This window comes from Acomys minous (assembly GCF_964271855.1).
Source record: "Acomys minous genome assembly, chromosome: 18".
Lineage (NCBI taxonomy): Eukaryota > Metazoa > Chordata > Mammalia > Rodentia > Muridae > Acomys > Acomys minous.
The window spans coordinates 51,888,446-51,900,787 of record NC_140501.1 but is presented as its reverse complement, the minus strand read 5'-3'; the positions used below and the strand labels follow the sequence as shown (position 1 = coordinate 51,900,787).

General features: G+C 42.8%; 1 protein-coding gene across 1 annotated transcript in view; it reads left to right on the top strand.

Annotated features, from left to right (window-relative positions):
* The window catches only part of EBF2 (EBF transcription factor 2), a 201,816-nt gene that overhangs the window by 177,628 nt on the left and 11,846 nt on the right, over positions 1 to 12,342 (top strand). Inside the window, exons 11-14 of the mRNA XM_084766995.1 lie at positions 2,851 to 2,939; positions 4,440 to 4,505; positions 4,588 to 4,765; positions 7,169 to 7,354. Coding sequence (XP_084623121.1) covers positions 2,851 to 2,939; positions 4,440 to 4,505; positions 4,588 to 4,765; positions 7,169 to 7,354 — 519 coding nt within the window. The remainder of the gene's footprint in view (positions 1 to 2,850; positions 2,940 to 4,439; positions 4,506 to 4,587; positions 4,766 to 7,168; positions 7,355 to 12,342) is intronic.

Sequence of the window (12,342 nt, the reverse complement as noted above, 5' to 3'; positions counted from 1 at the left end):
AAGAATTATCAGTTGAAATTTTAAAAAAATATATAAGTTGAGATAATTATATTCGTAGTGGGAGGGAGTGTGAATTTACATATTCTTCCAAGGGGTGATTTGATAGTATGTGTGAAAAGCCTTAAATATAAATCGTAATTTTTGGTCCAGTAATTCTAATTTTTGGTATTTTCTGACTGAAGTAATTAAAGTTATGCACAAATGATAATTATTGCTTTGGCTTTTATAATAGTGAGAAATTAGGATCAATTAAATGCCTGAATTAGGAAGCCATTTAAATAAATTATAGAGCATGTCATGGAAAATATGCAGGGATTTAAAATAATGTTGTAAAAGAATATCTAAGTACCAGAGGGAAAGCTTATGGCATACAGCATTTCTAGGTGGGTTAAAGTAGGCAGTGTAGCAGCATAAATCACATTTCTCAGAGTAATTTTAAGTATGTGTGTTTAAACCTGGAAGGATATAAGCAAAGGTGTTAACCCTGGGCATTCCATTTTCTGACACCCAAATGGAAATACTTTCATTATTTTCCTTATTATAGCAGGAGTGAAATTTTATTATATAAATACCCAGTTGGTATAAAGAGGTAGAAAGTGAAAATACTCCACACTATTCCATCAATGCCACTTTTAAAAATATACTTTGACTAAATCTTTTATAATGTTGTACAATGTCTTTGGATTATATTCATCTCCTCCCATACTGATCCCCCTAACTTCTCCAAGATCCTCTCCCTACACCCCCACCACCTCTCAACTTCCTGTCCTTTTCTCTTTAAAATGACCCACTGTATCCAATTTGTGCTGTCTGTATACTCATAGGTGTGGGGCCATCCAGTAGAGCGTGGTTGACCTGCCAGGAACCATACTTTTAAAGGTGCCATCAACTGTCAATAGCTCCTCAGCCAGCGGTGGAGGCTTGTGAAGCCCCTCCCTCCCTCCTCCATGCAGGCATCCTGACTAGCTTCACGGGCACGTCTTGTGTAGGAAAACACATCTACCGAGAGGTTATGAGTGCAATTCTCCTGTTATTTCCAGAAAACACTGGCTCCTACAGTCTTTCTCCTACCTCTTCCTCGATGGTTGCTGAGCCTGAAGGCCTGTGAAATAGATGGCCTATTTGTGGCTGAGCACTGACCCCTCTGCACTTTGACCACTTCAACCACCATCCACTGCCTGAAGAAGCTTCTCTGATGAGGACTGACAGCTGTACTAATCTATGGGTGGAGAGATAAGAATTTAGAGGGCAGCCTGGTAGAAATTAAATTTAGCAGAACCATAGTAAAAATACTAGTTTACCCAAGGCCAAGAGCTTCCCAACCATATGTTGTTAGCTAGATTACAGTACCAAGTATGTATTTCCTCCAATGGAATACACCATAAGGCACTGGTTACCCTCACAACATTCCTGCCACTATTGCACCCAGTAGCATATAGTGCCATTCTGATCAATATTATAGTTCACAGAGTTCACAGCTGGGCAAGGGTGTTCATTGCATCCTCCCTGCCCCCAAGCAGACTATATAGCACCTTCTAATTCTATGGAAGCTAGCTGGCAGGAAGGCAGCATCTGAACTTGATTTCTCCACTACCTATGACTGAAGTATGTGGTGTCTTGAGTGATAGGCAGTAGGTGCTCACCATTAAGTTCTGGTGAGCAACCAAGAGCGAAGGCAATAGCTGTGTTGTGGGGGGGGGGGGGTTATCTAACCCCGGTCATCTCTTAAGTGGTGGATTTATGTGTGATTTTTATTCTTTTCTATGTAATTAAAATAGCTTATAATTTGTTTAAGGAGAAGGTGTCATTTGATAGCATAATAGCAACAGGTGTTTATAAAATAACTATGGAAGTAGGAAAATTTAAAAATTTAAAAATCTCTTGTGTGACAAGAGTGCAGGAAGTTGTTATTTTTGTCCTTGCTTTGGCCCTGCATTAGTTTTTAAACCATAAAGTTTAAACAAAAGAAAAGGAAAGAAGGAAGAAAAGGGGGTAGACTCTGGAGAACTCTTTAAAATAGAAGAGATACCACAGTATACAGGTCCCTTACTCCCTTGTTTTATAGTTACCAAGTTAAATATCTAGTGTGTGTGGTCAGCCATGAGACACAGTGGAAAGACAGAATGACTGTTGCTTCCCGGAGCCTTTCAGGGTTGTGGGGAGTGCCCAACTCTCTGAGAAAGCACAAGTAGTCACATATAACTGCAAATCTTAAAAGGATGATTTGCTCAAGAAAGGGGAGCCCCCCTCAACCAACTCACCTTAGCACATCCAGTTGAATCAATACTGAACTCATTCTCATCCACTGGAGGGAGTAAGGGGGAGGACAATGGGAGGGAGGGACTGAGAGGACAGGAGGGAGGGGACTACAACTGGGATGTAAAGTGCATATATAAATTAAAATCAAGAAAGGAAGGAAGAAAGAAGAAGAGAAGAAAGGAAGGAAGGCAGAAGTAACTGGCACATGACTGGCTGAGTAACATATTGATGACTTGGTACATGACTGGCTGAGTAACATATTGATGACTTGGTACATGACTGGCTGTGTAACGTTGATGACTTGGTACATGACTGGCTGTGTAACGCTGATGACTGAGAATGTGCGGAGGATTGCTTAAGGCTGAGATGATGAAACATCGACCTGTTATTTTAATGGTCAATGCAGACTTACTACAAATTCCAAATTATGTATGGATTAACCAACATCAACGCACGATCCCCTAACTGACTGTAGCATATTGTATTAAGTCTTAGGAAATATCAGAACTCTTCTAATACCCATGAAAGACTCGATAGAAGAGTCCCTTTATAGCCCAGGTATGCACTCAAAGAAACGGTCTTGTCTTACAGCCTTAAATGAACCCACCATAGACTATGGCTTCCAGAGGCTGCAGAAAGTCATCCCAAGGCACCCAGGGGACCCTGAGAGGCTAGCTAAGGTAAGAAGCTCTGGGAATCGACTCGCGAGCATCTTTTTGTAGATGCTCAGCAAATTTAGACAAACCCAGCCATTTGAGTCCCATTAAAATTAATTAAGCCTTGAAACTGGCTATGCTTTAGATAACAAAATGAACATTAGGGTTCTGCTAATTTTGAAATATATTATGTTTAATATCTTAGGAATGCAAAATCTGAAAATTTGGTGTCATAAAACAGATACGCTACAAGGATAGACAGCTTATTATTTTTTGCGGAGTCGGGTGATGGGGGCTGCAGTGAGACAGCTTTCTCTGTAAATCCCTGGCTGTCCTGGGCTCCCTCTGTAGACCAGGCTGGCCTTAAACTCACAGAAATCTGCCTGCTTCTGCCTCCAGAGTGCAGGGATTAAAGAATGTCCCACCATGCTTAGAAAACATTGCCAACTGCATAAAAATAAATATTTGCACCAGTGCTTAAAGCATATATTTCACTCCTTTGTATTTCAGTAGGATTTTTATTTACCCTATGGTGTATATAAGAATTGAATGATGCTAAAAGGTCTTCTCCATACAAACCCTTTATGAAAGAGGTCATTTATGAACTCAGAAAATGCCTCCTTGAATCTAGGTCATGACAACCTCATTCTTTATTTAAAAATAGGTTCATCTATTTGTTGCCATTTGACCAAAGAGAAACTACTAGATTATTTTTTTTACATTTATATTTGTGCTTCAGCATGCAGATTTTGAAATGGCATGTTCTTCATTCTACATTTGAATAAAAAGCCACGTGCTAGTGGCTTCAACAACACACTTTTCCTTTTCCTCCTGGGAAAATACTCAGCACCATTAAGTCAGACAATACCTGGACAGCAGCTTAATAGCAATTTAAAAGGCTATAAACAAAACAAACAATAACAAACACACACAGAGACATATACAGACACATAGACACAGACACAGACACAAAGACACACAGACACACAGACACACAGACACACACAACCAGGGAGTAGAAAAGGAAAAAGGAGAGGGGAAGGATTGCTACATTTTTTTTCTGGTTAAAATGAACAAGGGGAAATAATATTGAATACGTATTAAAATAAAAGTTTCAGTACAGATTGTCAACAGAATCTCAGAATTCTGTCAACTCCTTGGCAAGCAGCTAAACTCAGACCCGTCAATTACTTGAAGAATAACTGATTAATTAAGAGTACCAGGACTTTAAAATACAATGATCTCAAACTAGTTGCCAATAGAAAATCCAAAACATCGTCAACTTTAACTGAGTTTGCCCTCAGTCCAGTGTGGTTTTTTTGAGTATCAGAAACCGTTAGGGAGCCATTGTAGTGGTGAATTTCTACAACTACCCACTTGTAGGATTGTAAATATGATTATATCCTATTCATTAAACCTAATATCAGACTTCTTGACTCATTGCGTTTGGAAGGGATATATATTGATTGATTGCCATTTGGGGTTTTGTCTTTGATTGTACCCACCCTGTCTTTTCTTTCCCAGGAAATGCTACTGAAAAGAGCTGCGGACTTAGTGGAAGCGCTCTATGGCACCCCCCACAATAACCAGGTTAGATATGTGCATCTTACGCTCTGTCGAGTTTGACTCCTGGCTCTGGATACAGTGCTTACCCCAGCATGCCTTTCTGCAGGACATCATTTTAAAGCGTGCTGCAGACATTGCAGAAGCCCTGTACAGTGTCCCCAGGAACCCCGGCCAGATTCCAGCTCTCTCCAGCTCCCCAGCTCACAGTGGTATGATGGGCATCAACTCTTATGGCAGCCAGCTCGGGGTCAGCATCTCAGAGTCCACACAAGGAAATAACCAAGGTACTAACTACCCTTTTGAGAGTCAGAATCCAAATAGGGCTTCTCCATTAAAAGGCCAGCTCTGCTGGGGTCTGAGGAGTTAGAGAACACACTGTAAACCATCCAATGGGGCGTGCGCCTAGGCTAAACCCCACTGTTACAAATGGGTTATTTCATCATTCCAGGGAGTCTGTCATTCGATCCTCAGCTCTCCGGGAGCTAGGTAGAATTCTGTTGACTAGAAATATCAATGGGTAAAGTTGACTCTCATAAATTTCAAAGAGCTTAGGCATATGGAAATGAAGCTCACGGCTACTCATCAGATTCATTTTATACTGATGCTATGTGATAATCAGGTGCAGCAATAGAGCGAGCTGACGGCACCATTGCTGTTCACTCCATGACCGAGAGTATTGCCTTCATCTTGCTTGGTGATTTCTTTTGTGTATCATCTCATTTGGAAATATATGACAAGTTATTTAGTGAGCTCTACTTTGTATATGAAGCCCACCATAGGAAGATCTGCTTCCGTGGCGTTGATTTTTATAAAAAGGCCCGCCTAAATTTGTTATACATACTTCTACGAAAAGGATATTTCCCCAGTAATGTTCTTAACCTTGGGTTATTTATTTCTAATTTTTACCCACTCACTATGGTCTATATAGTAAATTATTTTTCAGTTGATGATATATATTAGACTTCCTTATAGTTTGTTTTGTGTTTGTTTATTGGTTGATTGATTTAAACTTTTTGAAATTCAGACAAGCTATCCAGTCCAGACTGGCCCTAAACTCACTATGTAGTCCAGTTTAGCCTTAAATTTGTGGCACTCTTTGTGCCTCAGATTATCAAGTGCTATGATTATAACCATGGACTGTCATGCCCAGTCCTCTTTATAAATATATTCATATATGTACATATATAATGACACATGTATGTAATATATATGATGTATATACATATAAACATGTGGCACATATATACACTATATTTACTATATAAGATATCTATCTATATCTATATGATCTATATCTATTTCAGTTCTTGGAATAGAACCTAAGGCCTTGCTCATGCTAGGCAAGTGTTCTACTGCTAAGCTATATAGCCAGGTCCAATCACTTTTAAACATGGTCATCCAAGAGTTTCTTTCAGGACAAAGGGATGCTGGCTCTGTGTCAAGCCTTCAAAACCATAAGAAAACTTTCCCTCCTTCATGTCACTCACAGTCTGGATGTCCATACTTGAGTGATAATGCTCAGAGCCCTGGATCAACATAGTGCACTGTGACCCTTAGTACTTTCTGAGTGAAAATGACCTCCAGCCCCATGCAGAGGGTGGTGGTGACTTTGAAATACCCATTTCCAAACCTCTCTGCAGAGCTCAAAGGGCCCCAGAAACATTGCTAGGAAACCCTCCTCCACCCCAGAACAGAGTCTATGTATGATGTGTTAAACTTGCAAAATACTAGGTGGTCAAAGTTTTGAGCAGGATATTTATTCCTTAGGCCCTTTAGTTGACAATCTTCAAAAACTTGCTTTGGTGCTAGTGCCTGCCCAGGATTGCTTGGGTGCTGGACGATCTTCTCAGTGATAGCAATTAGCATCTTCTAGATCTCCAACGTCGGTGTCTAGTGAGGTACAGCTTGGCAAGTTCACTTACCAGCTCCATGTAGGGCCCTGGGGGAGACAGACAGAGAGGGAGGGGGGAAGGGAAAGGGGGAGGGGGGAGGGAGAGGGGGAGAGAGAGAGAGAGAGAGAGAGTGCTGCCGAGGGGAGAGAAGAACTGGGTGTGGTGTGCACAGCTGTAATCCCAGCACGCTGGAAAGTGGAGGCAGGAAGACCATCCCTTTTGGGCCTCTCTGGGATGCTCAGCAAGTTCCAGACCAGCCACAGGAACATAGTGAGATCTTGTCTCGAAACCAAATTATAAGATAAAGTAAAACAAAACAAAATAAAGAAAAGAGGCATGGCCTGAGTAGAAGAAAGAAGTTAGAAAAAGCTGAGAGCATTATTATCAAGAACTGCAACGCAACTCTAGAGGAGAATTAAATAAGCTCTGGTGTGCTGTGGCATGGTCAGGTGACAGTCAGTAGACGACGGTAGTTTTTCATAAATTCCAAATAAGCAACAGAAATTTGAGAATGCTTCCAATACCAGGAAGTGATTAAATACTTAAAGGGCTAGATGTGCCAGCCACCCCAATGTGATCCTAGTCCACTATATGGATATGTAGAAAAAATGGGGGTGGACAGTGACTACATGTCAATTAAAAATAAAACGCTGCAAGCAAGCAAGCAAGCTTCCCACCGTTGCTTGGCAGTGGTGCCTATATGATCTGGGATGGATGTGGACAAGCACTATCCGCATTTGGCCCGAGACAGTGGGTATGGCTTTGTTTACCTTGCTTGTTTCTTCTGTTGTCAAGGATACATTCGCAACACAAGCAGCATCTCCCCGAGGGGATACTCCTCCAGCTCCACGCCTCAGCAATCTAATTACAGCACCTCCAGTAACAGCATGAACGGCTACAGCAATGTTCCTATGGCCAACCTGGGCGTGCCAGGATCCCCAGGATTCCTGAACGGCTCACCCACAGGCTCCCCATACGGAAGTAAGTGACCTTTACCTTCCATCTAGCACCGGGAGCCTCCCTGCAAGGCTTCACCTGCCAGCCAGCCTTTTAGGGGAGAGCTGTGTTCCCAAATGCTGTGAGCACGTGGGTGGGAGACAGTCTCATTTCCTGAGGAGGTTGTCCTTCTTGCCTTTTGTTCTTTTTTCTGTCAACTTGGACTCCGCAGTTTATGCCTGTGCTCCTGGGGGAGGAAAAGGGGAGCAGTTGTATGTAGCTTGCATATGTGAAGGGGAAGAATGGAGATTTCATCTCCGCCCTCAGGGTGTGCCTTTTTCACGAGGCAATTTTGACATGGACTGCTTCGTTCAAGCTCCATGTTACAGGCAAAGTTTGGGGCAGTAGCTACCCAACCCATCCACTGTGGCACAACTGGAATTTTTTTCAGGTGGCAACAGGCACAGAGTTGATGCCTCCCGTTCCTCTGACACATCTTAACCTGTCGTTTTCTTTCACGGTTTCTCACATATGATCCATTCTGACCATACCCACACCCCGGCCCCATCTTATCTTGTCTTATCCCCCAGCCCCATCCTGCCGCCAAAGCCTTTCTCCTTTACAAGTCTTGTGCTGTTCACTTTGCTTGTGGACCATTGCATTTATTTTGGACAGCTTGCTTAAGGTGGCGGGGGTTGGCGGGTGGGGTGTGGGAGGGTAATTGACTTGACCAAGGGGGAACTTATCAGTGGTTACACACACGGAGGAATATTACTTCCCTTTCCCCGGCAACCATTACCAACCTCAGGGAGTGAGACCCCGCCCTCCCCCCAAACAGGACATTTGTAGCGTGCTCTGTGTGACTTTGTGACATGGCCCTGTGTGCCATTGAGCACCTCCAGAGAGATGGAAGTCGACTGTGTGTGGCAGTTTGCTGGATTGAGACAGAGCCTCTTAGCCTTAATCTATGGCCTAAGTAGCAAAGTCAACGCCTTGAGGAGTTGTGAAAACCCTTTTGGGTTGCTCTGGGAGCTAAGCTCGAAGCTTACACAATGGTCCCTGGAGCCTGAAACAGTGTGTGTTTTTCAAACCTACTCAGGGAATACTTGAGGCCAGGGGACACGCTGACACGGAGAGCCAAGTGATGGAGTAGAAATGCTCTTGAAATGTTGGCTGTTGTCACAAGGCCTGTGCCTGCCCTCTCTTACCCAGAGTGGCTCCCTTGGGCCAGAAACAAGGACGTGTCAAGGACAGCACACAGCGCTGCCAGCCACGGCTCAAGTGACAGGCCTTGGGGACTATTTCTCATTGCCTTTAGACCTCTGGTTCCCCAAGCCCACACATGTATTTCTGAGCTATGTGTTTAAGTCATAGAACCAATATTACCCAGTGATATGGGGATACAGGACTAAGTAGCTGAATGCAGCACAGACCCCTTTAGTATAACTACCATGTGTCATGCGTGTGTGTCTTGTCACATGGCCTAGACTCCCTGGAGCAGAGTAGCTTATGGAAATAGGTATTATTGCTTTGTTTGGTTTTTATTTTACTTAAAAAAACAACAAACAAACTTATCTTGCTCCAAAAGTATGTGGTAGAATTATAATAATCAAATGGACCATATGAGTGTGTAAGATTCAAGGGAGGAAAAAAATGTATTGAGAATAACTGGCTAAATCTAAGTATGGCATTGATGCTAATCTATATGAAGAACCCTGTTTCCCAGCTAACAAGATGCTATTGCAAAGGCTGTTTCCTGTGCCTGTATATGACCTTGTTAGTGGACTCAGAAGAAATATGGACAGTTTAGCTGCTGAGGCCAGGGCAGGTTTGTAATTCACTTGGCCATGAATGAGGTACCTTCCCCCTCTAACAGACCCCACCAGGAGCATGATGGCATGAGAGAGAGAGCCACCCCATAAACAAAGCTACTCAATAATGAAGACGGTAGTTCATATATTCCTCACTACAGGTTAAAGAACAATCTAGAGCCCAGTCATGTCCTCTCAGCTACTTTGTGGCACAAATATAACAATAATTATTATCACCACTTTCCCTTATAAGAGACGAGGAGTTGATTAATGACCCACTTGAAGAGTCATAGTAGATAAATGGCTCGAATGGGACCAAAGCACCTGCCGCCAGACTCAGAAGGCCATGCCTTAAAATTAGTCAGTAAAATAAAGTATTGAGACCGCTTGCAATGTGTCAATAGGCTAAAGCAAATGGAATTTTCTTTTTCTGACCACCCCTTAAATTATATCATTAAATTTGTTTTATGTACATGTGTACATTCGTACACACACATGCACATATATGCCTTGATACATGTGGAGAGAGACCAGAGGAGAAATTTCAGGAGTTGATTCTCTTCTCCCATGTCAGTCTTAGATCATCAGGCCCCTTTACCCACTGAGCCACCTTGCCAGCCCTCATCTGGCCATTTTTTTTGATATACAGAAATGGCAGTTTCTTATGGTTCAGTCATAGGCCTGGTTATATACAAGGCTGAACATATAAAATAGTTGTACTGTGGATATTAAATAGCTTATTAATATATTAACATGCGCTCTGCGGTACCTCTTGTGGCATTAGCAGTGTGTGTGGCAAGTGTTTTGTTAAGTATTATTTGTCTAACATTTCTTACTAGATCATTTATCCAGGAGGGAGGTGTTCTGCTTGCTCCTTCAAGTAAGCCAGAAAAACCATTACACCCCAAGTCTTTAAATTACCCGTAGAAATGGAAAGGCAGGATGGTGTCCTGCCAATAGTGAATAGCGAGACCTCAGAGGACTCTCCTTGCCACCCCTGCTGTCCTGAAAGTGACCCCTTACACCCTGGCCTTGGAAGGAGTTGCAGGCTGTGAATGGGATTCCAAATGGTGCATTCGTTACCATCACATTCGCCTGTTGTAAAATCCCAAATACCCAGTGGAGTTCATTACGATAACACCTGACCTGTATTTCTAACCAGCGAGGTCTTCACTTCTCTGGGAAAATTTTTTTTAAAGCCCAGGGGGAAAGGTTTCGTCAGTTCAGTTGCTTATGTCTTGAAAACACAATCCTATGTTGTTGGTTTTTTTTTTTTTTCACATCTTTTTTTCTTCTAATGAGCCTGGTGTGACTGGACCATGCCATGGGGCAATCACTTGCCAGAGACATTTAAAAAAAGCAATAGAGCCAAAGCTTATTCTCTCAGTCCAGTTTGCCTTGCATTACAGCCAACATAGACTATCAAAAGCCCTGCATCTTCCCTGCGTTTGCTCTCACACTCCTTCAAAAATGGCCAAACAGATGTTTTTTCAATCTTACATACAAACTTCACTTCCTGGCGGTAGCTGTGTATGCCAAGTTCCAGCTCGCTGCAAGTTTTTATGCCTGGATTCTAAGCCCCTGACAATAGGGGGTTCTAATGAGATGCTGACAGACCCCCTGAGTGCCAGCAACTGCGCGCTGGCTGGCTGCAGATGCAAAGGAGGGCCTGGGAGTTCCAGTCCGAGGCCGAGCTGGCCAATCAATCCTTGCAAAGAAGAAAAGTGATTTTTCTTTAACTCCCACGTTCACATAGATTTCTAGGCCAGACGTGCTTGCCTTTGCTTGGCCTCTATCCACAGATAGATGGATGGATGTTCACAGACATTCTCAATTGGAAGTCTATGTGATCAGCTTTCCCAAAACGGTGCACTCCACTGTCCCCAAACATGGTCTATTCAACAAGCCTGCAACACCCATGGGGACCATGTCTTCCAAGCCGAATAACCACAGAGCCAACCCAAGGTTTGGAACAGAATCTATTCAGGCACGCATCCAATCTACTTCACTTGCAGTCTCAGACCATGCCCTAGGCTTCGGTATTTTTATATATTGTCAGAAATAAATATTAAGAAGTTTTCCATTATAAAACATTAAATAGCTATTATAGAAAATGCCAAACACAGAAATAATTTTTAAAAGAGAGAAGATTCGCCCTGCCCCATGCCAAGAAAAATAGGCTCAATATTTTGATGTGTCTCAATTGCATGTTTTTAAATGTTAATTCTTTTATTTTTACTTTTTAAGTGCACTGGTGTTTTGCTTGCATGTATCTGTGTGTGAGGGTGTTGGATCCACTGCAATTGGAGCTATAGACAATTGTGAGCTGCCATGTGGGTGCTGGGAACTGAACCGGGTTCTCTGGGAGAGCAGCCACTGAACCATCTCTCCAGCCCCTCAATTGCAGTTTTTAAGTAAAAAATAACCAACCCCCCCCCCAAATTCTATGATAGTAGAATTCTGACTTTAGACATTCTGAAAAACACATATAGGTCCAAAAGAAAGAAATGATATGCCATGTCTGTGCAGGTGTAACCACTGGGGTGTTTTGTTTTTCTTTTGTTGTTGTTATTTCCAATACTGGAGGTCAAACGTGGGGCCTTTTGCATGTTGGGCAAGTGCTCTACCACTGAATGACATCCTCAGCCCAGCCTCCATTGTCTTTGAAAATGCAGCCTTGTGGTCATGCTGGACACACTTTGAGAACTATGTCTCGGAGTATGCAGGGAGGTACACAAAAGGAGGGTGGGAGGAAATCAGACACATGACCAATGTCATGATTGGATGTCAGGCTGTAAAAAGCCCATCAGTGGTGCAAACTTAAGTCCTGAGACTGGAGAAGAGGAATTAGGAGTAACATTTGCCTACTGGGGTTGGGGTCTTGACTTAGCAAGTGAAAATGCTTGCTCCGCAAGCATGACAATCTGAGTTCAAATCCCCAGAGCCCAGTAAAAAGCTGGCTATGGTACAGTTTCTATAAGCCCAATGCTATGGGGGGGTCAAGTAGAGACAGGAGAATCACTAGGGCTCACTACCTTCTTGGTTCTAGTTTTAGTGAAAGACTTGTGTCAAGGGATTGAAGTAGAAAGAAATAGATCAGGACACATGATGTCATCATCTGGTCCCATGTGTGTACAGACATGCACACCTGCAAACACATATTGTCTCTCTTACACACACACACACACACACACACACACACACAGAGAGAGAGAGAGAGAG